At 59.8% G+C, this 27,856-nt stretch overlaps 1 protein-coding gene across 1 annotated transcript in view; it reads right to left on the reverse strand.

Annotated features, from left to right (window-relative positions):
• LOC125686997 (unconventional myosin-Vb-like) overlaps positions 1–13,758 on the reverse strand; it is a 90,037-nt gene extending 76,279 nt beyond the window's left edge. The window contains 3 exon segments of the mRNA XM_048931708.1: positions 3,407–3,550; positions 8,698–8,851; positions 13,578–13,758. Coding sequence (XP_048787665.1) covers positions 3,407–3,550; positions 8,698–8,851; positions 13,578–13,630 — 351 coding nt within the window. The 5' untranslated portion in view covers positions 13,631–13,758.
• Positions 13,759–27,856: the final 14,098 nt, after the last annotated feature.

The raw sequence follows: 27,856 nt of genomic DNA on the forward strand, positions 1-27,856 counted from the left end.
CCTATGCGGTCTTATGGGGTCCTATGGGGTCTTATGGTGCCTTATGGGTTCTATGGGGTCTTATGGGGTCCTATGGGGTTTTATGGGGTCCTATGGGCTCCTATGGGGTCCTATGGAGTCTTATGGGGTCCTATGGGCTCCTATGGGGTCCTATGGGGTCTTATGGGGTCCTATGGGATCCTATGGGGTCCTATGGGGTCTTATGGGGTCCTATGGGATCTTATGGGGTGCTATGTGGTCCTATGGGGTCTTATGGGGCCCTATGGGGTCTTATGGGGTCCTATAGGGTCTTATGGGGTCTTATGAGATCCTATGGGGTCTTATGGGATCTTATGGGGTCTATGGGGTCCTATGGGGTCCCATTGGGGTTTATGGGATCTATGTGGTCTTATGGGTTCTTATGGGGTCTTCTAGGGTCTTACAAAGTCCTATGGGGTCCCATGGGGTTCTATGGGGTCTTATAGGGTTCTATGGGGTCTTATGTGGTGCTGTGTTGACTTATGGGGTCTTATAGGGCCTTATGGGATCTTATGGGGTCCTATGGGCTCCTATGGGGTCTTATGGGGTCTATGGGATCCTATGGGGTTCTATGGGGTCTTATGGGATCTTATGGGGTCTTATGAGGTCTTTGGGACCTTATGGAGTCTTATGGGATCCTATGGGGTCCTATGGGGTCTTATGGGGCCCTATGGGGTCTTATGGGGTCCTATAGGGTCTTATGGGGTCTTATGGGGTCCTATGGGGTCTTATGGGGTCTTATGGGGTCTATGGGGTCCTATGGGGTCCCATTGGGGTTTATGGGATCTATCTGGTCTTATGGGTTCTTATGGGGTCTTCTGGGGTCTTAGAAAGTCCTATGGGGTCCCATGGGGTTCTATGGGGTCTTATAGGGTTCTATGGGGTCTTATGTGGTGCTGTGTTGACTTATGGGGTCTTATAGGGTCTTATGGGATCTTATGGGGTCCTATGGGGTCCTATGGGGTCTTATGGGGTCTATGGGATCCTATGGGGTTCTATGGGGTCTTATGGGATCTTATGGGGTCTTATGAGGTCTTTGGGACCTTATGGAGTCTTATGGGATCCTATGGGGTCTTATGGGGTCTTATGGGGTCCCATGTGGTCTTATGGGCCTTATGTGGTCCTATGGGGTGTTATGGGATGTTATGGGATCTAATGGGGCCTTATGGGGTCCTAAGGGGTCCTATGGGGTCCTATCGGGGTCCTATGGGGTCCTATGGGGTCTTATGGGGTCCTATGGGCTCCTATGGGCTCCTATGGGGTCCTATGGGGACTTATGGTGTCCTATGGAGTCCTAGGGGGTCTTATGGGGTCTTATGGGGTCTTATGGGGTCCTATGGGATCCTATGGGGTCCTATGAAGCCTCATGGGGTCTTATGGGGTGTTATGGGTTCTATGAGATCCCATGGGGTCTTATGGGGTGTCATGGGGTCTTATGGGGTCCTATGGGGTCTTATTGGTTCCATGGGGTCCTATGGGGTCCTATGGGGTCCTATGGGGTCTTATGGGGTCCTATGGGGTCCTATGGGGTCTTATGGGGCCTTATGGGGTCCTATGGGGTCCTATGGGGTCTTATGGGCTCTTATAGGGTTCTATGGGTTCCTAATGGATTCTATGAGGTCTTATTGGATCTTACGGGGTCTTTTGGGGTCTTATGAGGTCTAATGGGATCCTGTGGGGTCCTATGGGGTCCTATGAAGCCTCATGGGTCTTATGGGGTGTTATGGGGTCCTATAGGGTTTTATGGGTTCTATGGGATCCTATAGCATCTTACGGGGTCTTATAGAGTCTTATGGAGTCTTATGGGATCTATGTGGTCCTATGGGGTCGTATGGGGTCCTATGGGTCCCTATGTGTTCCTATGTGCTCCTATGGGTCCCTATGTGTTGTTATGGGTCCCTATGGGTCCCTATAGGTCCCTATGGGCTCCTATGTGTCCCTATGGCTCCCTCTGAGTCCCCATGGTGTTTTGGGTGCCCCTCTGGGTGCTGACCTGCAGCACCACCCTGCTCTTCTCCAGCAGGAAGGTGGTGATGCGGGCGCCCTGCAGGGTGTTATGGGGTCCTATGGGGTCTTATAGGGTCCTATGGCGTCCTATGGGGTCCTATGGGGTCTTATGGGGTCCTAAGGGGTCCTATGGGGTCCTATCGGGGTCCTATGGGGTCCTATGGGGTCTTTTGGGGTCCTATGGGCTCCTATGAGCTCCTATGCGGTCCTATGGGGACTTATGGTGTCCTATGGAGTCCTAGGGGGTCTTATGGGGTCTTATGGGGTCCTATGGGATTGTATGGGGTCCTATGGGGTCTTATGGGGTCCTATGGAGCCCTAATGGGGTCTAATGGGATCCTATGGGGTCCTATGAAGCCTCGTGGGGTCTTATGGGGTGTTATGGGTTCTATGAGATCCCATGGGGTCTTATGGGGTCCTATGGGGTCTTATGGCTTCTATGGGATCCTATGGGGTCTTATGGGGTCCTATGGGGTCTTATTGGTTCCATGGGGTCCTATGGGGTCCTATGGGGTCCTATGGGGTCTTATGGGATCTTATGGGGTCCTATGTGGTCTTATGGGCTCCTATGGAGTCCTATGGGGTCTTATGGGGTCCTATGGGTTCCTATGGGTTCCTATGGGGTCCTATGGGGTCCTATGGGGTCTTACGGGGTCCTATGGAGTCCTATGGGGTCTTATGGGATACTATGGGGTCTTATGGGGTCTTATTGGGTCCTATGGGTTCTTATGGGGTCTTATGGGGTCCTATGGGGTCCTATGGGGTCTTATTGGGTCCTATGGGGTCCTATGGGTTCTTATGGGGTCTTATGGGATTCTATGGGGTTGTATGGGTTGTTAGGGGATCTATGAGGTCCTATGGGATCCTATGGGGTCTTATGGGGTCCTATGGGGTCCTATGGGGTCCTATGGGGTCTTATGGCTTCTATGGGATCCTATGGGGTTTTATGGGGTCCTATGGGGTCTTATGGGTTCCACGGGGTCCTATGGGGTCCTATGGGGGTTTATGGGATCTCTATCGTCCTATGGGGTCTTATGGGGTCCTATGGGGGTTTATGGGATCTATGTGGTCCTATGGTGTCTTATGGGGTCTTGTAGGGTCTTACGGGGTCCTATGGGTTCCATGGGGTCTTATGGGGTCCTATGGGGTCCTATGGGGTCTTATGGGGTCTTATTGGGTCTTATGGGGTCCTATGGGGTCTTATTGGGTGCTATGGGGTCTTATGGGGTCCTATGGGGTCTCATGGGTTCTATGGGGTCTTATGGCTTCTATGGAATCCTATGGGGTCTTATGGGGTCCTATGGGTCCCTATGTGTTTCTATGGGTCCCTATGGGTCTCTATGGGTCCCCATGGTGTTTTGGGTGCCCCCTGGGTGCCGACCTGCAGCACCACCCTGCTCTTCTCCAGCAGGAAGGTGGTGATGCGGGCGCCCTGCAGCCGCTGCCGCCGGTCGAAGCTCAGCTCCACGTATTTCCCAAAGCGGCTGCTGTTGTCGTTGCGCGTCGTCTTGGCGTTGCCCAGAGCCTATGGGGGGAAGAGATGGCACCCATGGGTGCTGCTGGGGGGTGGGGACAGCAAGGGCAACAGCAGGGCACATAGGAACCATAGGAACACCATAGGAAGACATAGGGCCCCATAGGAGGACATAGGACCCCATAAGACCCCATATAACCCCATAGGACCCCATAAGACCCCATAGGACCCCATAGGACCCAATAAGACCCCATACGACCCCATAGGACCCAATAAGATGCCATAAGACCCCATAGACCCCATAAGACCCTATAAGATCCCATACGACACCATAGAAACCCATAGAAGCCCACTAAACCCCATAAGACCCCATAAGACCCCATAAGACGCTATAGGACCCCATAGGGCCCCATAAGACCCCATAGATCCCATAAGACCCCATAGATCCCATAAGACCCCATAGGATCCCTTAGAACCCCATAGAAGCCCACTGGACCCGAAAAGACCCCTTAAGACCCCATAGGACCCCATAAGACCCCATACGACCCCATAGGACCCCATAAGATGCCATAAGACTCCATAGACCCCATAAGACCCTATAAGATCCCATAGGACCCCATAGAACCCCATAGAAGCCCACTGGACCCCCTAAGACCCCCTAAGACCCCATAGGACCCCATAAGACCCCATAGGACTTTATAGGACCCCATAATACCCCGTACAATCCCATAAGACGCCATAGGACCCCATAGGACCCCAAAAGGCCCATAGGACCCCATAAAACCCCATAGGATCCCATAGAACCCCATAGAAACCCACTGGACCTCATAAGACCCCTTACGACCCCATAGGAACCCATAAGACCCCACAATACCCCATAGAACCCCATAAGATGCCATAGAATCCCACAGGACCCCATAGAACCCTAAAAAACCCCATTGAAACCCATAAAAACCCATAGCACCCCAAAGACCCCATAAGACCCCATATAACCCCATAGGACCCCATAAGACCCCATAGGACCCCATAAGACCCCATAGCACCCCATATCCCCCCATAGCACCCCATAGGCCCGCACACAGGCCCCCATAGGCCCCCATAGGCCCCCATAGCACCCCATACGACCCCATAAGACTCCATAGCATCCCATAGGCCTCCATAGACCCCCATAGGCCCCCATAGAACCCCATAAGACCCCATAGGCCCCCATATCCCCCCATAGGCCCCCATAGGCCCGCATAGGCCCCCATAACACCCCATATCACCCCATAGGCCCGCATAGGCCACCATAGGCCCCCATAGCACCCCATAGCATCCCATAGGCCCCCATAGAACCCCATAGCACTCCATAGGCCCCCACAGGCCCCCACAGCATCCCATATCCCCCCATATCTCCCCATATCCCCCCATAGGACCCCATAGGCCCGCATAGGCCCCCATAGGCCCTCATAGCACCCCATAAGACCCCATAGCGTCCCATAGGCCCCCATAGGACCCCATATCCCCCCATAGGCGCCCATATCACTCCATATCCCCCCATAGTCCCCCATAGGCCCCTATATCCCCCCATATCCCCACATATCCCCCCATAGACCCACATATCCCCCCATATCCCCTTATAGCCCCTCATATCCCTCCACAGCACCCCATAGGCCCCCACCTCGAGCACAGGCCCGGCCGCCAGCACCCTGCTCTCCACATCCCCACAGCATCCCATATCCCCCCATAGGCCCCCATAGCACCCCATAGAGCTCCATAGCACCCCATAAGACCCCATAGAGCCACATAGGACCCCATAGAAGCTAATAGGGACCCCATAGGACCCCATAGGACCCCATAGGCCTGCATAGGCCCCCATAGGCCTCCATAGGCGCCCATAACACCCCATAGCACCCCATAGGAACACATAGCACCCCATAGGCCCTCATAGGCCCGCATACGCCCCCATAGCACCCCATAGGCCCCCATAGGCCCCCATAGCACCCCATACGACTGCATAGGAGTCCATACCATCCCATAGGCCCCCGTAGGCCCCTATAGGCCCCCACAGAACACCATAGGCCCTTATAGGCCCGGATAGGCCCCCATAGCACCCCATAAGCCCCCATAGGCCCCCATAGGCCCCCATAGGCCCCCATAGGCCCCCACAGGCCCCCTTAGGCCCCCATAGGCCCCAATAGGCCCCCATAGCACCCCATAGGCCCGCATAGGCCCCCATAGCCGTGCATAGCACCCCATAGGCCTGCATAGGCCCCCATAGGCCCCAATAGGTCCCAATAGAACCCCATAGGCCCGCATAGGCCCGCATAGGCCCCCATAGCACTCCATAGGCTTGCATAGGTCCCCTTAAGCCCCCATAGCACCCCATATCACCCCATAGCACCCCATAGGACCCCATAGGACCCCATAGGCCCTCATAGGCCCCTATATCCCCCCATATCCCCCCATAGGACCCCATAGGCCCGCATAGGCCCCAATAGCACCCCATAGGCCTGCATAGGTCCTCTTAAGGCCCCATAACACCCCATATCCCCCCATAGCACCCCATAGGCCCCCATAGCACCCCACAGGCCTGCATAGGCCCCCATAGGCCTCCATAGGCCCCCATAACACCCCATAGCACCCATAGCACCCCATAGGCCCACATAGGCCCCAATAGGCCCGCATAGGCCCCCATAGGACTCCATAGGCCCCCATAACACCCCATAGCACCGATAGCACCCCATAGGCCCACATAGGACCCAATAGGCCCGCATAGGCCCACATAGGCCGGCATAGGCCCCCACAGGGCCCCATAGCACCCCATAGGACCCCATAGAACCCCACAGCATCCCATAGCACCCCATATCACCCCATAGCACCCCATATCACCCCATAGGCCCCCATAGGCCCCTATATCCCCCCATATCCCCCCATAGCACCCCACAGGCCCCCATATCCCCCCATAGCCCCCCATATGCCCCCATATCCCCCCATAGCCCCCACCTCGAGCACAGGCCCGGCCGCCAGCACCCTGCTCTCCACATCCCCACAGCATCCCATAAGACCCCATAGGCCCCCATATCCCCCCATAGGCCCCCATAGAACCCCATAGCACCCCATAGAGCCCCATAGCACCCCATAAGACCCCATAAAGCCACATTGGACCCCATAGAAGCTAATAGGGACACCATAGGACCCCATAGGACCCCATAGGCCTGCATAGGCCCCCATAGGCCTCCATAGGCCCCCATAACACCCCATAGCACCCCATAGGAACACATAGCACCCCATAGGCCCTCATAGGCCCGCATAGGCCCCCATAGCACCCCATAGGCCCCCATAGACCCCCATAGGCCCCCACAGCACCCCATAGGCCCCCATAGGCCCGCATAGGCCCCCATAGATCCCCATAGCACCCCATAGGCCTTCATAGGCCCCCATAGCAGCCCATAGGCCCCTACAGGCCCCCATAGCACCCCATATCCCCCCATAGGACCCCATAGCACCCCATAGGCCCCCACCTCGAGCACAGGCCCGGCCGCCAGCACCCTGCTCTCCACATCCCCACAGCATCCCATAAGACCCCATAGCACCCCATAGAACCCCATAGCACACCAATAGGCCCCCATAGCACCCCATAGAGCCCCATAGCACCCCATAAGACCCCATAAAGCCATATTGGACCCCATAGGACCCCATAGAAGATAATAGGGACACCATAGGACCCCATAGGACCCCATAGGCCCGCATAGGCCCACATAGGCCTCCATAGACCCCCTAACACCCCATAGCATCCCATAGGAACACATAGCACCCCATAAGCCCCCATAGACCCCCATAGGCCCCCATAGCAACCCATAGCACCCCATAGCCCTGAATAGAGCCCCATAGGCCCCCATAGACCCCCATAGCACCCCATAGGACCCCATATCCCCCCATAGCACCCCATAGCCCTGCATACAGCCCCATAGGCCCCCATAAGACCCCATCGCACCCCATATCCCCCCATAGCACCCCATATCCCCCCATAGCACCCCATAGGCCCCCATAGCACCCCATAGACCCGCATAGGCCCCCATAGCACCCACAGGCCACCATAGCCCTGCATAGAGCCCCATAGACCCCCATAGCACCCCATAGCACCCCATAGGCCCGCATAAGCCACAATAGCACTCCATAGGCCTGCATAAGTCCCCTTAAGCCCCCATAGCACCCCATATCACCCCATAGCACCCCATAGGACCCCATAGGACCCCATAGGCCCCCATAGGCCCCTATATCCCCCCATATCCCCCCATAGGACCCCATAGGCCCGCATAGGCCCCAATAGCACCCCATAGGCCTGCATAGGTTCCCTTAAGCCCCCATAACACCCCATATCCCCCCATAGCACCCCATAGGCCCCCATAGCACCCCACAGGCCTGCATAGGCCCGCATAGGCCCGCATAGGCCCCCATAGCACCCCATAGGCCCCCATAGCACCCCACAGGCCTGCATAGGCCCGCATAGGCCCGCATAGGCCCCCATAGCACCCCATAGGCCCGCACAGGCGCCCATAGGCCCCCATAGCACCCCATAGGCCCGCATAGGCCCCCACAGCACCCTATAGGCCCCCATAGGCCTCCATAGGCCCCCATAACACCCCATACCACCCATAGCACCCCATAGGCCCACATAGGCCCACATAGGCCCCAATAGGCCTGCATAGGACCACATAGGCCGGCATAGGCCCCCACAGGGCCCCATAGCACCCCATAGGACCCCATAGAACCCCATAGACCACCATAGAACCCCACAGCATCCCATAGCACCCCATATCACCCCATAGGCCCCCACAGCACCCCATAGGCCCGCATAGGCCGCCATGGCACCCACAGGCCCCCATAGCCCCGTATGGAGCCCCATAGGCCTCCATAGACCCCCATAGCACCCCATAGCCCTGCATAGAGCCTCATAGGCCCCCATAGCACCCCATAGCACCCCATAGGCCCGCATAGGCCCACATAGGCCCGCATAGGCCGCAATAGCACCCCATAGGCCCGCATAGGCCCCCATAAGCCCCTATATCCCCCCATAGCACCCCATAGAAGCCCTTATCCCCCCATATCCCCCCATAGCCACCCCATATCCCCCCATAGCCCCCCATATCCCCCCATAGCACCCCATAGACCCCCATAGCACCCCATATCCCCCCATATCCCCCATAGGCCCCCACCTCGAGCACAGGCCCGGCCGCCAGCACCCTGCTCTCCACCTCCCCACAGCCGCCCCCTCCGACGGTGGCGAAGAACCTCATGGCGAATTTGGCCGACACGGTTTTGCCCGCCCCGGATTCGCCGCTCACCACCAGCGACTGATCGCGGCCTTCCCTGCAGCCAATTAACAGCCGCCGTTAATTGCTGCCCTTGGTTAAGGGCCCCCCTTCGTTAAGGGCCCCCCCTTCCATCCCAATGTGCCATAAAGATCCCATAGGACCCCATAGGAACCCATAGGAACCCATAGGAACCCATAGACACCATAAAACCCCATAGGACCCCATAGGACCCCAAAGGACGCCTTAGGACACCAGAGAACCCCATAGGACCCCATAAAACCCCATAAGACCCCATAGAACCCCATAAAACCCCATAGCATCCTATAGGACCCCACAGGACCCCATAGGACCCCATAAAACCCCATAAAACCCCATAAGGCCCCAAGGACACCATAAGGACCCATAGAACCCCATAAGATCCCATAGAACCCCATAAGACCCCATAGGACCCCATAAGGCCCCATAGGACCCCATAAGGCCCCATAGGATCCCATAAAACCCCATAGGACCCCATAAAACCCCACAAGACCCCATAGGACCCCACAGGACCCCATAAGACCCCATAGGACCCCATAGCACCCCATAGCACCCCACAGGACACCAGAAGACCCCATAGAACCATATAGGACCCCATAAGACCCCATTAGACCCCATAGGACCTCATAGAAGCCCAAAGGACACCATAAGACCCCATAAGAACCCATAGGACCCCATAGGACCCCACAAGACCCCATAGGACTCCTCTGCCCCATAAAGAACCAATTAACAGCCCGCGTTAATTGCCGTCCTTTGTTAAGGTCCCCTCTTGCAACCCAATGTCCCATAAGGATCCCATAGAAGCCCATAGGACCCCATAAGACCCCATAGGACCCCATAGAAGCCCATAAGACCCTACAAGACCCCATTAGACCCCATAAGATCCCTCAGCCCCACTAGAATCCCATAAGACTCCATAGGACCCCATTGGACCCCATAGGACCCCATAAGACCCCATAGAACCGCATAGAACCCCATGAAAGCCCATAAGACCCTATAAGACCCCATAGGACCCCATAGGATCCCTCAGCCCCATTAGAATCCCATAAGACTCCATAGGACCCCATAGGACCCCATAGGACTCCATAGGACCCCATAGGACACCATAGGACCCCATAAGACTCCATACGACCTCATAGGACCCCATAAAACCCCATAGAATCCCATAGGACCCCATAAAACCCCATAGGACTCCATAGAGCCCCATAGGACCCCATAGGACCCCATAGAACCCCATAAAACCCCATAAGACCCCATAGGACCCCATAAGACCCCATAAGACCCCACAGAACACGATAGAACCCTATAAGACCCCATACAGCCCCATAAGACCCCATAGAACCCCATAGAAGCCTATAGGGTCCCATAGGACCCCAAAGGACCCCATAGGACCCCACAAGAACCCGAATGACCCCATAAGGACCCATAAGACCCCATAGGACCCCATAGGACCCCATAAGACCCCATAAGACCCCATAGAACCCCATAAGACCCCGTAGAACCACACAGGACCCCATAGGACGCCATAGGACCCCATAGCACACCGTAGGACCCCATAAGACCCCATAAAGCCCCATAGGACCCCATAAAACCCCATAGGATTCTTCTCTCCCCTAACGACCCCGTAAGACCCCATAGAACCCCATAGAACCCCAAAAGACCCCATAGAACCCCATAGGACCACATAGGACCCCATAGAACCCCATCAGGCCCTATAAAATCCCATAGGACACCATAAAAGCCCATGAGACCCCATAAAACCCCATAAGATTCCATAGGACCCCATAGGACCCCACAGGACCCCATAGGACCCCATAAGACCCCGTAAGACCCCATAAAGCCCCATAGGACCCCATAAGATCCCATAGAACCCCATAGAACTCTATAGAACCCCATAAGACCCCATAGGACCCCATAGGACCCCATAGTACCGCACAGGACACCATAAGACCACATAGAGCCCCATAGGACCTCATAAAACCCCATAAGGCTCCATAGGACCCCATAGGACCCCATAGGACACCACAGGAACCCATAGGACCCCATAAGACCCCACACGACCCCATAGGACCCCATAGGAACGTAGAACCCCATAAGACCCCATAGGACCCCATAGGACCCCATAGAACCCCATAAAACCCCATAAGACCCCATAGGAACCCATAAGACTCCATAGGACCCCATAGGACCCCATAAAGCCCCATAGAACCCAATAGGACCCCATAAAACACCCTAAGACCCCATAGGACTCCATAGGACCCCATAAATCCCCCATAGGATCCCATAGCACACCATAAGACCCCATAAGACCCCATAGAACCCCATAGGATCCCATAAGACCCCATAAAACCCCGTAGAACCCCACAGGACCCCATAGGACGCCATAGGACCCCATAGAACCCCATAAGACCCCATAGGACCCCATAAAACCCCATACAACCCCATAAGACCCCATAAGACCCCCATAGAACCCCATAATACCCCATAGGGCCCCATAAATACCCCATAAGACCCCATAGAACCCCATAGGATCCCATAGGACCCCATAAGACCCCATAGAACCCCATAGGACCCCATAAGACCCCATAAGACCCCATAGGACCCCATAGGACCCCATAGGGCCCCATAAAACCCAATAAGACCCCATAGGATGCCATAGGAACCCATAAGACCCCATACAACCCCAAAGAACCCCATAAGGACTTATAGAAGCCCCATAAGACCCCATAGCATCCCATAAGACTCCATAGGACCCCATACGACCCCATAGAACCCCATAAGACCCCATAAGACCCCATAGAACCCCATAGGAGCTCATAAGACCCCATAAGGCCCCATAAAGACCCCATAAAACCCCATAGGACCCCATAGGACCCCACAGGAACCCATAGGACCCCATAAGATCCCATAGAAGCCCATAGGACTCCATAGGACCCCATAGAACCCCATAGAACCCTATAGGGTCCCATAGGACCCCAAATGACCCCATAGGATCCCATAGAACCCCATAACACCCCATAAGACCCCATAAGACCCCATAGGACCCAATAGGACCCCATAGGAACCCATAGAAGCCCATAGGACGCCATAAGACCCCATAAGAACCCATAAGACGCCATAGGACCCCATAGGACCCTATAGAACCCCATAAGAAACCACACAACCCCATAAAACTCCATAGGACCCCACAGGACCCCATAGGACCCCATAAGACCCCATAGGACCCCACAGGACACCATAGGACCCCATAAGACCCCATAGGACCCCATAGGACCCCATAACACCCCATAACACCCTATAGATCCCCATAAGCCCCCATAAGGACCCCATAAGACCCCATAGGACAACACAGAACCCCATAGAACCCCATAGGACCACATAGCACTCCATAAAGCCCCATAGGACCCCATAAGACCCCATAGGATTCCTCTGCCCTATAAGGCCCAATAAAACCCCATAAGACCCCATAGAACCCCATAGGCCCCCATAGAACTCCATAAGACCCCATACGACCCCATAAGACCCCATAAGATCCCATAGGACCACATAGGACCCTATAAAACCCAATAAGACCCCATAGGACGCCATAGGACCCCACAAAACCCCGAATGACCCCATAAGGACCCATAAGACCCCATAGGACCCCCTAAGACCCCATAAGACCCCATAGAACCCCACAAGACCCCATAAGACCCCATAGAACCCCATAAGGCCCCATAAACCCCATAAGACCCCATAGAACCCCATAGGACCCCATAGGACCCCATAGGACCCCATAAGACCCCATAAAACCCCATAAGTTCCAATAGAACCCCATAAGACCCCATAAGACCCCATAAGACTCCATAGGACCCCATAGAACCCCATAAAACCCCATAAAACCCCATAAGACTCCATAGGACCCCATAGGACCCCAAAGAACCCCATAAGACCCCATAGGACCCCATAGAACCCCATAGGACCCCATAGAACCCCATAGAACCCCATAGAACCCCATAAGGCCCCATAAACCCCATAAGACCCCATAGAACCCCATAGGACCCCATAGGACACCATAGGACCCCATAAAACCCCATAAGTTCCAATAGAACCCCATAAGACCCCATAAGACCCCATAGAACCCCATAAGACCCCATAAGACCCCATAAGACCCCATAGAACCCCATAAATCCCCCATAGGATCCCATAGGACCCCATAAGACCCCATAGAACCCCATAGGACCCCATAAGACCCCATAAGACCCCATAGGACCCCATAGGACCCCATAGAACCCCATAAGACCCCATAGGACCCCATAGAACCCCATAGAACCCCATAAGACCCCATAGAACCCCATAGGACCCCATAAGACCCCATAAGACCCCATAGAACCCCATAGGACCCCATAAGACCCCATAAGACCCCATAGGACCCCACAAGACCCCATAGGACCCCATAGGACCCCATAGAACCCCATAAGACCCCATAGGACCCCATAAGACCCCATAGAACCCCATAGAACCCCATAAGACCCCATAGGACCCCATAGGACCCCATAGAACCCCATAAGACCCCATAGGACCCCATAAGACCCCATAGGACCCCATAGAACCCCATATAACCCCATAAGACCCCATAGGACCCCATAAGACCCCATAGGACCCCATAGAACCCCATAACACCCCATAGGACCCCATAAAACCCAATAAGACCCCACAACACCCCATAAGCCCCCGTAAATCCCCCATAAGCCTTTGCGGCTCACCTGGCCATCCTCCTATAGGCCTCTTCGGCCACCCCATAGATGTGGGGGTCCATGTCCCCCCGGCTGTGGCCGCTGTAGGCCCAGATGACGTCGTCCCCGTAGATGGGCAGCTCCTCGTAGGGGTTGATGGCCACCAGCACGATGCCTGCCAATCACAACGCGCCCTCGGTCCTCCAGCCCCGCCCCCAGGTCCTCCAACCCCGCTCCTAAGTCCTCCAACCCCGCCCCCAAGTCCTCCAACCCCGCCCCCATTCCCAACCTCATTGCCAATCCCTATGTGTGATGCTGAGTCCTCCAACCCCGCCCCCAGTCCTCCAACCCCGCCCCCAAGTCCTCCAACCCCGCCCCCAGTCCTCCAACCCCGCTCCCAGTCCTCCAACCCCGACCCTCAGTCCTCCAGCCCCGCCCCCAGTCCTCCAACCCTGCCTCCAATCCTCCAACCCCGCCCTCAGTCCTCCAACCCCGCCCCCAAGTCCTCCAGCCCCGCCCCCAGTCCTCCAACCCCGCCCCCAAGTCCTCCAGCCCCGCCCCCAGTCCTCCAACCCCGCCCCCAGTCCTCCAACCCCGCCCCCAGTCCTCCAACCCCGCCCCCAGTCCTCCAACCCCGCCCTCAGTCCTCCAACCGTGCCCCCAGTCCTCCAACCCCGCCCCCAAGTCCTCCAGCCCCGCCCCTATTCCCAACCTCATTGCGAATCCCTATGAGTGATGCTGAGTCCTCCAACCACGCCCCCAAGTCCTCCAACCCCACCCCCAGTCCTCCAGCCCCGCCCTCAGTCCTCCAACCCCGCCCCCAGTCCTCCAACCCCACCCCAAGTCCTCCAACCCCGCCCCCAGTCCTCCAACCCCGCCCCCAAGTCCTCCAGCCCCGCCCCCATTCCCAACCCCATTGCAAAGCCCTATTAGCGACCCTTAGTCCTCCAACCCCGCCCCTCAGTCCTCCAACCCCGCCCTCAGTCCGCCAACCCAACCCCCAGTCCTCCAGCCCCGCCCCCAGTCCTCCAACCCCGCCCCCAGTCCTCCAACCCCGCCCCCAAGTCCTCCAGCCCCACATCCCAGTCCTCCAGCCCCACACCTCAGTCCTCCAGCCCCACATCTCAGTCCTCCAGCCCCACAAGTGAGTCCTCCAGCCCCACATCTCAGTCCTCCAGCCCCACAAGTGAGTCCTCCAGCCCCACATCTCAGTCCTCCAGCCCCACATCTCAGTCCTCCAGCCCCACACCTCAGTCCTCCAGCCCCACATCTCAGTCCTCCAGCCCCACAAGTGAGTCCTCCAGCCCCACATCCCAGTCCTCCAGCCCCACACCTCAGTCCTCCAGCCCCACAAGTCAGGTCCTCCAGCCCCACATCTCAGTCCTCCAGCCCCACATCTCAGTCCTCCAGCCCCACATCCCAGTCCTCCAGCCCCACATCTCAGTCCTCCAGCCCCACATCCCAGTCCTCCAGCCCCACAAGTGAGTCCTCCAGCCCCACAAGTGAGTCCTCCAGCCCCACATCCCAGTCCTCCAGCCCCACATCTCAGTCCTCCAGCCCCACACCCCAGTCCTCCAGCCCCACATCTCAGTCCTCCAGCCCCACATCCAAGTCCTCCAGCCCCACATCTCAGTCCTCCAGCCCCACAAGTCAGTCCTCCAGCCCCACATCCCAGTCCTCCAGCCCCACATCTCAGTCCTCCAGCCCCACAAGTGAGTCCTCCAGCCCCACATCCCAGTCCTCCAGCCCCACACCTCAGTCCTCCAGCCCCACAAGTGAGTCCTCCAGCCCCACAAGTGAGTCCTCCAGCCCCACATCTCAGTCCTCCAGCCCCACAAGTGAGTCCTCCAGCCCCACATCTCAGTCCTCCAGCCCCACATCCCAGTCCTCCAGCCCCACATCTCAGTCCTCCAGCCCCACATCTCAGTCCTCCAGCCCCACATCCCAGTCCTCCAGCCCCACACCGCAGTCCTCCAGGCCCACATCCAAGTCCTCCAGCCCCACAAGTGAGTCCTCCAGCCCCACATCTCAGTCCTCCTGCCCCACACCTCAGTCCTCCAGCCCCACATCTCAGTCCTCCAGCCCCACATCTCAGTCCTCCTGCCCCACACCTCAGTCCTCCAGCCCCACATCTCAGTCCTCCAGCCCCACACCTCAGTCCTCCAGCCCCACATCTCAGTCCTCCAGCCCCACATCCCAGTCCTCCAGCCCCACACCTCAGTCCTCCAGCCCCACATCCCAGTCCTCCAGCCCCACATCTCAGTCCTCCAGCCCCACAAGTGAGTCCTCCAGCCCCACATCCCAGTGCTCCAGCCCCACATCTCAGTCCTCCAGCCCCACAAGTGAGTCCTCCAGCCCCACAAGTGAGTCCTCCAGCCCCACATCTCAGTCCTCCAGCCCCACAAGTGAGTCCTCCAGCCCCACATCTCAGTCCTCCAGCCCCACATCCCAGTCCTCCAGCCCCACATCTCAGTCCTCCAGCCCCACATCTCAGTCCTCCAGCCCCACACTTCAGTCCTCCAGCCCCACATCCCAGTCCTCCAGCCCCACATCTCAGTCCTCCAGCCCCACATCTCAGTCCTCCAGCCCCACAAGTGAGTCCTCCTGCCCCACATCCCAGTCCTCCAGCCCCACATCTCAGTCCTCCAGCCCCACATCTCAGTCCTCCAGCCCCACACCTCAGTCCTCCAGCCCCACATCCCAGTCCTCCAGCCCCACATCTCAGTCCTCCAGCCCCACATCTCAGTCCTCCAGCCCCACACCTCAGTCCTCCAGCCCCACATCTCAGTCCTCCAGCCCCACATCTCAGTCCTCCAGCCCCACACCTCAGTCCTCCAGCCCCACATCCCAGTCCTCCAGCCCCACAACCAAGTCCTCCAGCCCCACATCTCAGTCCTCCAGCCCCACACCTCAGTCCTCCAGCCCCACATCTCAGTCCTCCAGCCCCACATCCCAGTCCTCCAGCCCCACATCCCAGTCCTCCAGCCCCACATCTCAGTCCTCCAGCCCCACAAGTGAGTCCTCCAGCCCCACATCCCAGTCGTCCAGCCCCAAATCTCAGTCCTCCAGCCCCACAAGTGAGTCCTCCAGCCCCACAAGTGAGTCCTCCAGCCCCACATCTCAGTCCTCCAGCCCCACATCCCAGTCCTCCAGCCCCACACCTCAGTCCTCCAGCCCCACATCTCAGTCCTCCAGCCCCACATCTCAGTCCTCCAGCCCCACATCCAAGTCCTCCAGCCCCACATCTCAGTCCTCCAGCCCCACATCTCAGTCCTCCAGCCCCACATCCCAGTCCTCCAGCCCCACATCTCAGTCCTCCAGCCCCACAAGTGAGTCCTCCAGCCCCACAAGTGAGTCCTCCAGCCCCACATCTCAGTCCTCCAGCCCCACATCCCAGTCCTCCAGCCCCACACCTCAGTCCTCCAGCCCCACATCTCAGTCCTCCAGCCCCACATCTCAGTCCTCCAGCCCCACATCTCAGTCCTCCAGCCCCACACCTCAGTCCTCCAGCCCCACACCTCAGTCCTCCAGCCCCACATCTCAGTCCTCCAGCCCCACATCCCAGTCCTCCAGCCCCACATCCCAGTCCTCCAGCCCCACATCTCAGTCCTCCAGCCCCACAAGTGAGTCCTCCAGCCCCACATCTCAGTCCTCCAGCCCCACATCCCAGTCCTCCAGCCCCACAAGTGAGTCCTCCAGCCCCACATCTCAGTCCTCCAGCCCCACATCCCAGTCCTCCAGCCCCACATCTAAGTCCTCCAGCCCCACATCTCAGTCCTCCAGCCCCACATCCCAGTCCTCCAGCCCCACACCGCAGTCCTCCAGGCCCACATCCAAGTCCTCCAGCCCCACAAGTGAGTCCTCCAGCCCCACATCCCAGTCCTCCAGCCCCACATCCAAGTCCTCCAGCCCCACATCTCAGTCCTCCTGCCCCACACCTCAGTCCTCCAGCCCCACATCTCAGTCCTCCAGCCCCACACCTCAGTCCTCCAGCCCCACATCTCAGTCCTCCAGCCCCACATCCCAGTCCTCCAGCCCCACACCTCAGTCCTCCAGCCCCACATCCCAGTCCTCCAGCCCCACAACCAAGTCCTCCAGCCCCACATCTCAGTCCTCCAGCCCGACAAGTGAGTCCTCCAGCCCCACAAGTGAGTCCTCCAGCCCCACATCCCAGTCCTCCAGCCCCACATCCCAGTCCTCCAGCCCCACATCCCAGTCCTCCAGCCCCACATCCCAGTCCTCCAGCCCCACATCTCAGTCCTCCAGCCCCACATCTCAGTCCTCCAGCCCCACAAGTGAGTCCTCCAGCCCCACATCCCAGTCCTCCAGCCCCACATCTCAGTCCTCCAGCCCCACAAGTGAGTCCTCCAGCCCCACAAGTGAGTCCTCCAGCCCCACATCTCAGTCCTCCAGCCCCACAAGTGAGTCCTCCAGCCCCACATCTCAGTCCTCCAGCCCCACATCCCAGTCCTCCAGCCCCACATCTCAGTCCTCCAGCCCCACATCTCAGTCCTCCAGCCCCACACTTCAGTCCTCCAGCCCCACATCCCAGTCCTCCAGCCCCACATCTCAGTCCTCCAGCCCCACATCTCAGTCCTCCAGCCCCACAAGTGAGTCCTCCTGCCCCACATCCCAGTCCTCCAGCCCCACATCTCAGTCCTCCAGCCCCACACCTCAGTCCTCCAGCCCCACATCCCAGTCCTCCAGCCCCACAACCAAGTCCTCCAGCCCCACATCTCAGTCCTCCAGCCCCACACCTCAGTCCTCCAGCCCCACATCTCAGTCCTCCAGCCCCACATCCCAGTCCTCCAGCCCCACACCTCAGTCCTCCAGCCCCACAAGTGAGTCCTCCAGCCCCACAAGTGAGTCCTCCAGCCCCACATCTCAGTCCTCCAGCCCCACATCCCAGTCCTCCAGCCCCACACCTCAGTCCTCCAGCCCCACATCTCAGTCCTCCAGCCCCACATCTCAGTCCTCCAGCCCCACATCCAAGTCCTCCAGCCCCACATCTCAGTCCTCCAGCCCCACATCTCAGTCCTCCAGCCCCACATCCCAGTCCTCCAGCCCCACATCTCAGTCCTCCAGCCCCACAAGTGAGTCCTCCAGCCCCACAAGTGAGTCCTCCAGCCCCACATCTCAGTCCTCCAGCCCCACATCCCAGTCCTCCAGCCCCACACCTCAGTCCTCCAGCCCCACATCTCAGTCCTCCAGCCCCACATCTCAGTCCTCCAGCCCCACATCCAAGTCCTCCAGCCCCACATCTCAGTCCTCCAGCCCCACATCTCAGTCCTCCAGCCCCACATCTCAGTCCTCCAGCCCCACAAGTGAGTCCTCCTGCCCCACATCCCAGTCCTCCAGCCCCACATCTCAGTCCTCCAGCCCCACATCTCAGTCCTCCAGCCCCACACCTCAGTCCTCCAGCCCCACATCCCAGTCCTCCAGCCCCACAACCAAGTCCTCCAGCCCCACATCTCAGTCCTCCAGCCCCACACCTCAGTCCTCCAGCCCCACATCTCAGTCCTCCAGCCCCACATCCCAGTCCTCCAGCCCCACATCCCAGTCCTCCAGCCCCACATCTCAGTCCTCCAGCCCCACAAGTGAGTCCTCCAGCCCCACATCCCAGTCCTCCAGCCCCACATCTCAGTCCTCCAGCCCCACAAGTGAGTCCTCCAGCCCCACAAGTGAGTCCTCCAGCCCCACATCTCAGTCCTCCAGCCCCACATCCCAGTCCTCCAGCCCCACACCTCAGTCCTCCAGCCCCACATCTCAGTCCTCCAGCCCCACATCTCAGTCCTCCAGCCCCACATCCAAGTCCTCCAGCCCCACATCTCAGTCCTCCAGCCCCACATCTCAGTCCTCCAGCCCCACATCCCAGTCCTCCAGCCCCACATCTCAGTCCTCCAGCCCCACAAGTGAGTCCTCCAGCCCCACATCCCAGTCCTCCAGCCCCACATCTCAGTCCTCCAGCCCCACAAGTGAGTCCTCCAGCCCCACAAGTGAGTCCTCCAGCCCCACATCTCAGTCCTCCAGCCCCACAAGTGAGTCCTCCAGCCCCACAAGTGAGTCCTCCAGCCCCACACCTCAGTCCTCCAGCCCCACATCCCAGTCCTCCAGCCCCACATCCCAGTCCTCCAGCCCCACACCTCAGTCCTCCAGCCCCACATCTCAGTCCTCCAGCCCCACATCTCAGTCCTCCAGCCCCACATCCAAGTCCTCCAGCCCCACATCTCAGTCCTCCAGCCCCACATCTCAGTCCTCCAGCCCCACATCCCAGTCCTCCAGCCCCACATCTCAGTCCTCCAGCCCCACAAGTGAGTCCTCCAGCCCCACAAGTGAGTCCTCCAGCCCCACATCTCAGTCCTCCAGCCCCACATCCCAGTCCTCCAGCCCCACATCCCAGTCCTCCAGCCCCACACCTCAGTCCTCCAGCCCCACATCTCAGTCCTCCAGCCCCACATCTCAGTCCTCCAGCCCCACATCCAAGTCCTCCAGCCCCACATCTCAGTCCTCCAGCCCCACACCTCAGTCCTCCAGCCCCACACCTCAGTCCTCCAGCCCCACATCTCAGTCCTCCAGCCCCACATCCCAGTCCTCCAGCCCCACATCCCAGTCCTCCAGCCCCACATCTCAGTCCTCCAGCCCCACAAGTGAGTCCTCCAGCCCCACATCTCAGTCCTCCAGCCCCACATCTCAGTCCTCCAGCCCCACATCCCAGTCCTCCAGCCCCACACCGCAGTCCTCCAGGCCCACATCCAAGTCCTCCAGCCCCACAAGTGAGTCCTCCAGCCCCACATCTCAGTCCTCCAGCCCCACACCTCAGTCCTCCAGCCCCACAAGTGAGTCCTCCAGCCCCACACCTCAGTCCTCCAGCCCCACACCTCAGTCCTCCAGCCCCACATCTCAGTCCTCCAGCCCCACACCTCAGTCCTCCAGCCCCACATCCCAGTCCTCCAGCCCCACAGCTCAGTCCTCCAGCCCCACACCTCAGTCCTCCACCCCCACATCTCAGTCCTCCAGCCCCACATCTCAGTCCTCCAGCCCCACATCCCAGTCCTCCAGCCCCACACCTCAGTCCTCCAGCCCCACACCTCAGTCCTCCAGCCCCACATCTCAGTCCTCCAGCCCCACAAGTGAGTCCTCCAGCCCCACATCTCAGTCCTCCAGCCCCACACCGCAGTCCTCCAGCCCCACACCTCAGTCCTCCAGCCCCACAAGTGAGTCCTCCAGCCCCACATCTCAGTCCTCCAGCCCCACACCTCAGTCCTCCAGCCCCACAAGTGAGTCCTCCAGCCCCACATCTCAGTCCTCCAGCCCCACACCTCAGTCCTCCAGCCCCACAAGTCAGTCCTCCAGCCCCACAAGTGAGTCCTCCAGCCCCACACCTCAGTCCTCCAGCCCCACACCTCAGTCCTCCAGCCCCACATCTCAGTCCTCCAGCCCCACATCTCAGTCCTCCAGCCCCACAAGTGAGTCCTCCAGCCCCACATCTCAGTCCTCCAGCCCCACATCCAAGTCCTCCAGCCCCACATCCCAGTCCTCCAGCCCCACATCTCAGTCCTCCAGCCCCACATCTCAGTCCTCCAGCCCCACACCTCAGTCCTCCAGCCCCACATCTCAGTCCTCCAGCCCCACACCTCAGTCCTCCAGCCCCACATCTCAGTCCTCCAGCCCCACATCTCAGTCCTCCAGCCCCACAAGTGAGTCCTCCAGCCCCACAAGTGAGTCCTCCAGCCCCACATCCAAGTCCTCCAGCCCCACATCTCAGTCCTCCAGCCCCACAAGTGAGTCCTCCAGCCCCACATCCCAGTCCTCCAGCCCCACACCTCAGTCCTCCAGCCCCACACCTCAGTCCTCCAGCCCCACATCCCAGTCCTCCAGCCCCACACCTCAGTCCTCCAGCCCCACATCTCAGTCCTCCAGCCCCACATCTCAGTCCTCCAGCCCCACATCTCAGTCCTCCAGCCCCACATCTCAGTCCTCCAGCCCCACACCTCAGTCCTCCAGCCCCACATCTCAGTCCTCCAGCCCCACATCTCAGTCCTCCAGCCCCACAAGTGAGTCCTCCAGCCCCACAAGTGAGTCCTCCAGCCCCACATCCAAGTCCTCCAGCCCCACATCTCAGTCCTCCAGCCCCACAAGTGAGTCCTCCAGCCCCACATCCCAGTCCTCCAGCCCCACACCTCAGTCCTCCAGCCCCACACCTCAGTCCTCCAGCCCCACATCTCAGTCCTCCAGCCCCACATCCAAGTCCTCCAGCCCCACATCCCAGTCCTCCAGCCCCACATCTCAGTCCTCCAGCCCCACATCTCAGTCCTCCAGCCCCACAAGTGAGTCCTCCAGCCCCACATCCAAGTCCTCCAGCCCCACATCTCAGTCCTCCAGCCCCACAAGTGAGTCCTCCAGCCCCACATCCCAGTCCTCCAGCCCCACATCCCAGTCCTCCAGCCCCACATCTCAGTCCTCCAGCCCCACACCTCAGTCCTCCAGCCCCACATCTCAGTCCTCCAGCCCCACATCCAAGTCCTCCAGCCCCACACCTCAGTCCTCCAGCCCCACATCTCAGTCCTCCAGCCCCACATCTCAGTCCTCCAGCCCCACACCTCAGTCCTCCAGCCCCACATCCCAGTCCTCCAGCCCCACAGCTCAGTCCTCCAGCCCCACATCCAAGTCCTCCAGCCCCACACCTCAGTCCTCCAGCCCCACACCTCAGTCCTCCAGCCCCACACCTCAGTCCTCCAGCCCCACATCCCAGTCCTCCAGCCCCACACCTCAGTCCTCCAGCCCCACACCTCAGTCCTCCAGCCCCACATCTCAGTCCTCCAGCCCCACAAGTGAGTCCTCCAGCCCCACATCTCAGTCCTCCAGCCCCACACCGCAGTCCTCCAGCCCCACACCTCAGTCCTCCAGCCCCACAAGTGAGTCCTCCAGCCCCACATCTCAGTCCTCCAGCCCCACACCTCAGTCCTCCAGCCCCACAAGTGAGTCCTCCAGCCCCACATCTCAGTCCTCCAGCCCCACATCTCAGTCCTCCAGCCCCACACCTCAGTCCTCCAGCCCCACATCTCAGTCCTCCAGCCCCACATCTCAGTCCTCCAGCCCCACATCCCAGTCCTCCAGCCCCACATCCAAGTCCTCCAGCCCCACATCCCAGTCCTCCAGCCCCACATCTCAGTCCTCCAGCCCCACACCGCAGTCCTCCAGCCCCACATCTCAGTCCTCCAGCCCCACACCTCAGTCCTCCAGCCCCACAAGTCAGTCCTCCAGCCCCACATCTCAGTCCTCCAGCCCCACATCCCAGTCCTCCAGCCCCACACCTCAGTCCTCCAGCCCCACATCCCAGTCCTCCAGCCCCACACCTCAGTCCTCCAGCCCCACATCTCAGTCCTCCAGCCCCACATCCCAGTCCTCCAGCCCCACATCTCAGTCCTCCAGCCCCACATCCAAGTCCTCCAGCCCCACATCCCAGTCCTCCAGCCCCACATCCCAGTCCTCCAGCCCCACATCCAAGTCCTCCAGCCCCACACCTCAGTCCTCCAGCCCCACAAGTGAGTCCTCCAGCCCCACATCCCAGTCCTCCAGCCCCACACCTCAGTCCTCCAGCCCCACATCTCAGTCCTCCAGCCCCACATCTCAGTCCTCCAGCCCCACACCTCAGTCCTCCAGCCCCACATCTCAGTCCTCCAGCCCCACATCTCAGTCCTCCAGCCCCACACCTCAGTCCTCCAGCCCCACACCTCAGTCCTCCAGCCCCACATCTCAGTCCTGCAGCCCCACACCTCAGTCCTCCAGCCCCACATCTCAGTCCTCCAGCCCCACAAGTGAGTCCTCCAGCCCCACATCCAAGTCCTCCAGCCCCACATCTCAGTCCTCCAGCCCCACATCTCAGTCCTCCAGCCCCACACCTCAGTCCTCCAGCCCCACATCTCAGTCCTCCAGCCCCACATCTCAGTCCTCCAGCCCCACAAGTGAGTCCTCCAGCCCCACATCCAAGTCCTCCAGCCCCACATCTCAGTCCTCCAGCCCCACAAGTGAGTCCTCCAGCCCCACATCCCAGTCCTCCAGCCCCACATCTCAGTCCTCCAGCCCCACACCTCAGTCCTCCAGCCCCACACCTCAGTCCTCCAGCCCCACATCTCAGTCCTCCAGCCCCACATCTCAGTCCTCCAGCCCCACACCTCAGTCCTCCAGCCCCACATCTCAGTCCTCCAGCCCCACACCTCAGTCCTCCAGCCCCACAAGTGAGTCCTCCAGCCCCACATCTCAGTCCTCCAGCCCCACATCCAAGTCTTCCAGCCCCACAAGTGAGTCCTCCAGCCCCACACCTCAGTCCTCCAGCCCCACACCTCAGTCCTCCAGCCCCACATCTCAGTCCTCCAGCCCCACAAGTGAGTCCTCCAGCCCCACATCTCAGTCCTCCAGCCCCACATCCCAGTCCTCCAGCCCCACAAGTGAGTCCTCCAGCCCCACATCCCAGTCCTCCAGCCCCACATCCCAGTCCTCCAGCCTCCCACATCCCAGTCCTCAAGCCCCACAAGTGAGTCCTCCAGCCCCACAAGTGAGTCCTCCAGCCCCACATCTCAGTCCTCCAGCCCCACACCTCAGTCCTCCAGCCCCACAAGTGAGTCCTCCAGCCCCACATCTCAGTCCTCCAGCCCCACATCTCAGTCCTCCAGCCCCACACCTCAGTCCTCCAGCCCCACATCTCAGTCCTCCAGCCCCACATCTCAGTCCTCCAGCCCCACATCCCAGTCCTCCAGCCCCACATCCAAGTCCTCCAGCCCCACATCCCAGTCCTCCAGCCCCACATCTCAGTCCTCCAGCCCCACACCGCAGTCCTCCAGCCCCACATCTCAGTCCTCCAGCCCCACACCTCAGTCCTCCAGCCCCACAAGTCAGTCCTCCAGCCCCACATCTCAGTCCTCCAGCCCCACATCCAAGTCCTCCAGCCCCACACCTCAGTCCTCCAGCCCCACATCCCAGTCCTCCAGCCCCACACCTCAGTCCTCCAGCCCCACATCCCAGTCCTCCAGCCCCACACCTCAGTCCTCCAGCCCCACATCTCAGTCCTCCAGCCCCACATCCCAGTCCTCCAGCCCCACATCTCAGTCCTCCAGCCCCACATCCAAGTCCTCCAGCCCCACATCCCAGTCCTCCAGCCCCACATCCCAGTCCTCCAGCCCCACATCCAAGTCCTCCAGCCCCACACCTCAGTCCTCCAGCCCCACAAGTGAGTCCTCCAGCCCCACATCCCAGTCCTCCAGCCCCACACCTCAGTCCTCCAGCCCCACATCTCAGTCCTCCAGCCCCACATCTCAGTCCTCCAGCCCCACACCTCAGTCCTCCAGCCCCACATCTCAGTCCTCCAGCCCCACATCTCAGTCCTCCAGCCCCACACCTCAGTCCTCCAGCCCCACACCTCAGTCCTCCAGCCCCACATCTCAGTCCTGCAGCCCCACACCTCAGTCCTCCAGCCCCACATCTCAGTCCTCCAGCCCCACAAGTGAGTCCTCCAGCCCCACATCCAAGTCCTCCAGCCCCACATCTCAGTCCTCCAGCCCCACACCTCAGTCCTCCAGCCCCACATCTCAGTCCTCCAGCCCCACATCTCAGTCCTCCAGCCCCACAAGTGAGTCCTCCAGCCCCACATCCAAGTCCTCCAGCCCCACATCTCAGTCCTCCAGCCCCACAAGTGAGTCCTCCAGCCCCACATCCCAGTCCTCCAGCCCCACATCTCAGTCCTCCAGCCCCACACCTCAGTCCTCCAGCCCCACACCTCAGTCCTCCAGCCCCACATCTCAGTCCTCCAGCCCCACATCTCAGTCCTCCAGCCCCACACCTCAGTCCTCCAGCCCCACATCTCAGTCCTCCAGCCCCACACCTCAGTCCTCCAGCCCCACAAGTGAGTCCTCCAGCCCCACATCTCAGTCCTCCAGCCCCACATCCAAGTCTTCCAGCCCCACAAGTGAGTCCTCCAGCCCCACACCTCAGTCCTCCAGCCCCACACCTCAGTCCTCCAGCCCCACATCTCAGTCCTCCAGCCCCACAAGTGAGTCCTCCAGCCCCACATCTCAGTCCTCCAGCCCCACATCCCAGTCCTCCAGCCCCACAAGTGAGTCCTCCAGCCCCACATCCCAGTCCTCCAGCCCCACATCCCAGTCCTCCAGCCTCCCACATCCCAGTCCTCAAGCCCCACAAGTGAGTCCTCCAGCCCCACATCTCAGTCCTCCAGCCCCACACCTCAGTCCTCCAGCCCCAAATCTCAGTCCTCCAGCCCCACATCTCAGTCCTCCAGCCCCACAAGTGAGTCCTCCAGCCCCACATCTCAGTCCTCCAGCCCCACATCCCAGTCCTCCAGCCCCACATCTCAGTCCTCCAGCCCCACATCTCAGTCCTCCAGCCCCACAAGTGAGTCCTCCAGCCCCACATCTCAGTCCTCCAGCCCCACATCTCAGTCCTCCAGCCCCACATCCCAGTCCTCCAGCCCCACATCCCAGTCCTCCAGCCCCACATCTCAGTCCTCCAGCCCCACAAGTGAGTCCTCCAGCCCCACATCTCAGTCCTCCAGCCCCACAAGTGAGTCCTCCAGCCCCACAAGTGAGTCCTCCAGCCCCACATCTCAGTCCTCCAGCCCAACATCCCAGTCCTCCAGCCCCACACCTCAGTCCTCCAGCCCCACATCTCAGTCCTCCAGCCCCACATCTCAGTCCTGCAGCCCCACAAGTGAGTCCTCCAGCCCCACATCCCAGTCCTCCAGCCCCACATCCAAGTCCTCCAGCCCCACATCCCAGTCCTCCAGCCCCACGCCTCAGTCCTCCAGCCCCACATCTCAGTCCTCCAGCCCCACATCCAAGTCCTCCAGCCCCACACCTCAGTCCTCCAGCCCCACACTTCAGTCCTCCAGCCCCACAAGTGAGTCCTCCAGCCCCACACCTCAGTCCTCCAGCCCCACATCTCAGTCCTCCAGCCCCACATCCAAGTCCTCCAGCCCCACATCCCAGTCCTCCAGCCCCACACCTCAGTCCTCCAGCCCCACATCTCAGTCCTCCAGCCCCACATCCCAGTCCTCCAGCCCCACATCCCAGTCCTCCAGCCCCACATCTCAGTCCTCCAGCCCCACATCTCAGTCCTCCAGCCCCACATCCCAGTCCTCCAGCCCCACATCTCAGTCCTCCAGCCCCACATCCCAGTCCTCCAGCCCCACATCTCAGTCCTCCAGCCCCACATCCAAGTCCTCCAGCCCCACATCCCAGTCCTCCAGCCCCACACCTCAGTCCTCCAGCCCCACATCTCAGTCCTCCAGCCCCACACCTCAGTCCTCCAGCCCCACACCTCAGTCCTCCAGCCCCACATCCCAGTCCTCCAGCCCCACATCTCAGGCCTCCAGCCCCACATCTCAGTCCTCCAGCCCCACATCCAAGTCCTCCAGCCCCACATCCCAGTCCTCCAGCCCCACAAGTGAGTCCTCCAGCCCCACATCCAAGTCCTCCAGCCCCACATCTCAGTCCTCCAGCCCCACACCTCAGTCCTCCAGCCCCACACCTCAGTCCTCCAGCCCCACATCTCAGTCCTCCAGCCCCACATCCCAGTCCTCCAGCCCCACATCCCAGTCCTCCAGCCCCACATCCAAGTCCTCCAGCCCCACATCTCAGTCCTCCAGCCCCACATCTCAGTCCTCCAGCCCCACATCCCAGTCCTCCAGCCCCACAAGTGAGTCCTCCAGCCCCACATCCCAGTCCTCCAGCCCCACAAGTGAGTCCTCCAGCCCCACATCTCAGTCCTCCAGCCCCACATCCCAGTCCTCCAGCCCCACAAGTGAGTCCTCCAGCCCCACATCCAAGTCCTCCAGCCCCACACCTCAGTCCTCCAGCCCCACATCCCAGTCCTCCAGCCCCACATCCCAGTCCTCCAGCCCCACATCCCAGTCCTCCAGCCCCACACCCCAGTCCTCCAGCCCCACATCCCAGTCCTCCAGCCCCACATCTCAGTCCTCCAGCCCCACATCCAAGTCCTCCAGCCCCACAAGTGAGTCCTCCAGCCCCACATCCCAGTCCTCCAGCCCCACATCCCAGTCCTCCAGCCCCACATCCCAGTCCTCCAGCCCCACATCTCAGTCCTCCAGCCCCACATCTCAGTCCTCCAGCCCCACATCCAAGTCTTCCAGCCCCACAAGTGAGTCCTCCAGCCCCACACCTCAGTCCTCCAGCCCCACATCCAAGTCCTCCAGCCCCACATCTCAGTCCTCCAGCCCCACACCTCAGTCCTCCAGCCCCACATCTCAGTCCTCCAGCCCCACATCTCAGTCCTCCAGC

Source organism: Lagopus muta, chromosome Z (assembly GCF_023343835.1).
Source record: "Lagopus muta isolate bLagMut1 chromosome Z, bLagMut1 primary, whole genome shotgun sequence".
NCBI classification, from domain to species: Eukaryota; Metazoa; Chordata; class Aves; order Galliformes; family Phasianidae; genus Lagopus; species Lagopus muta.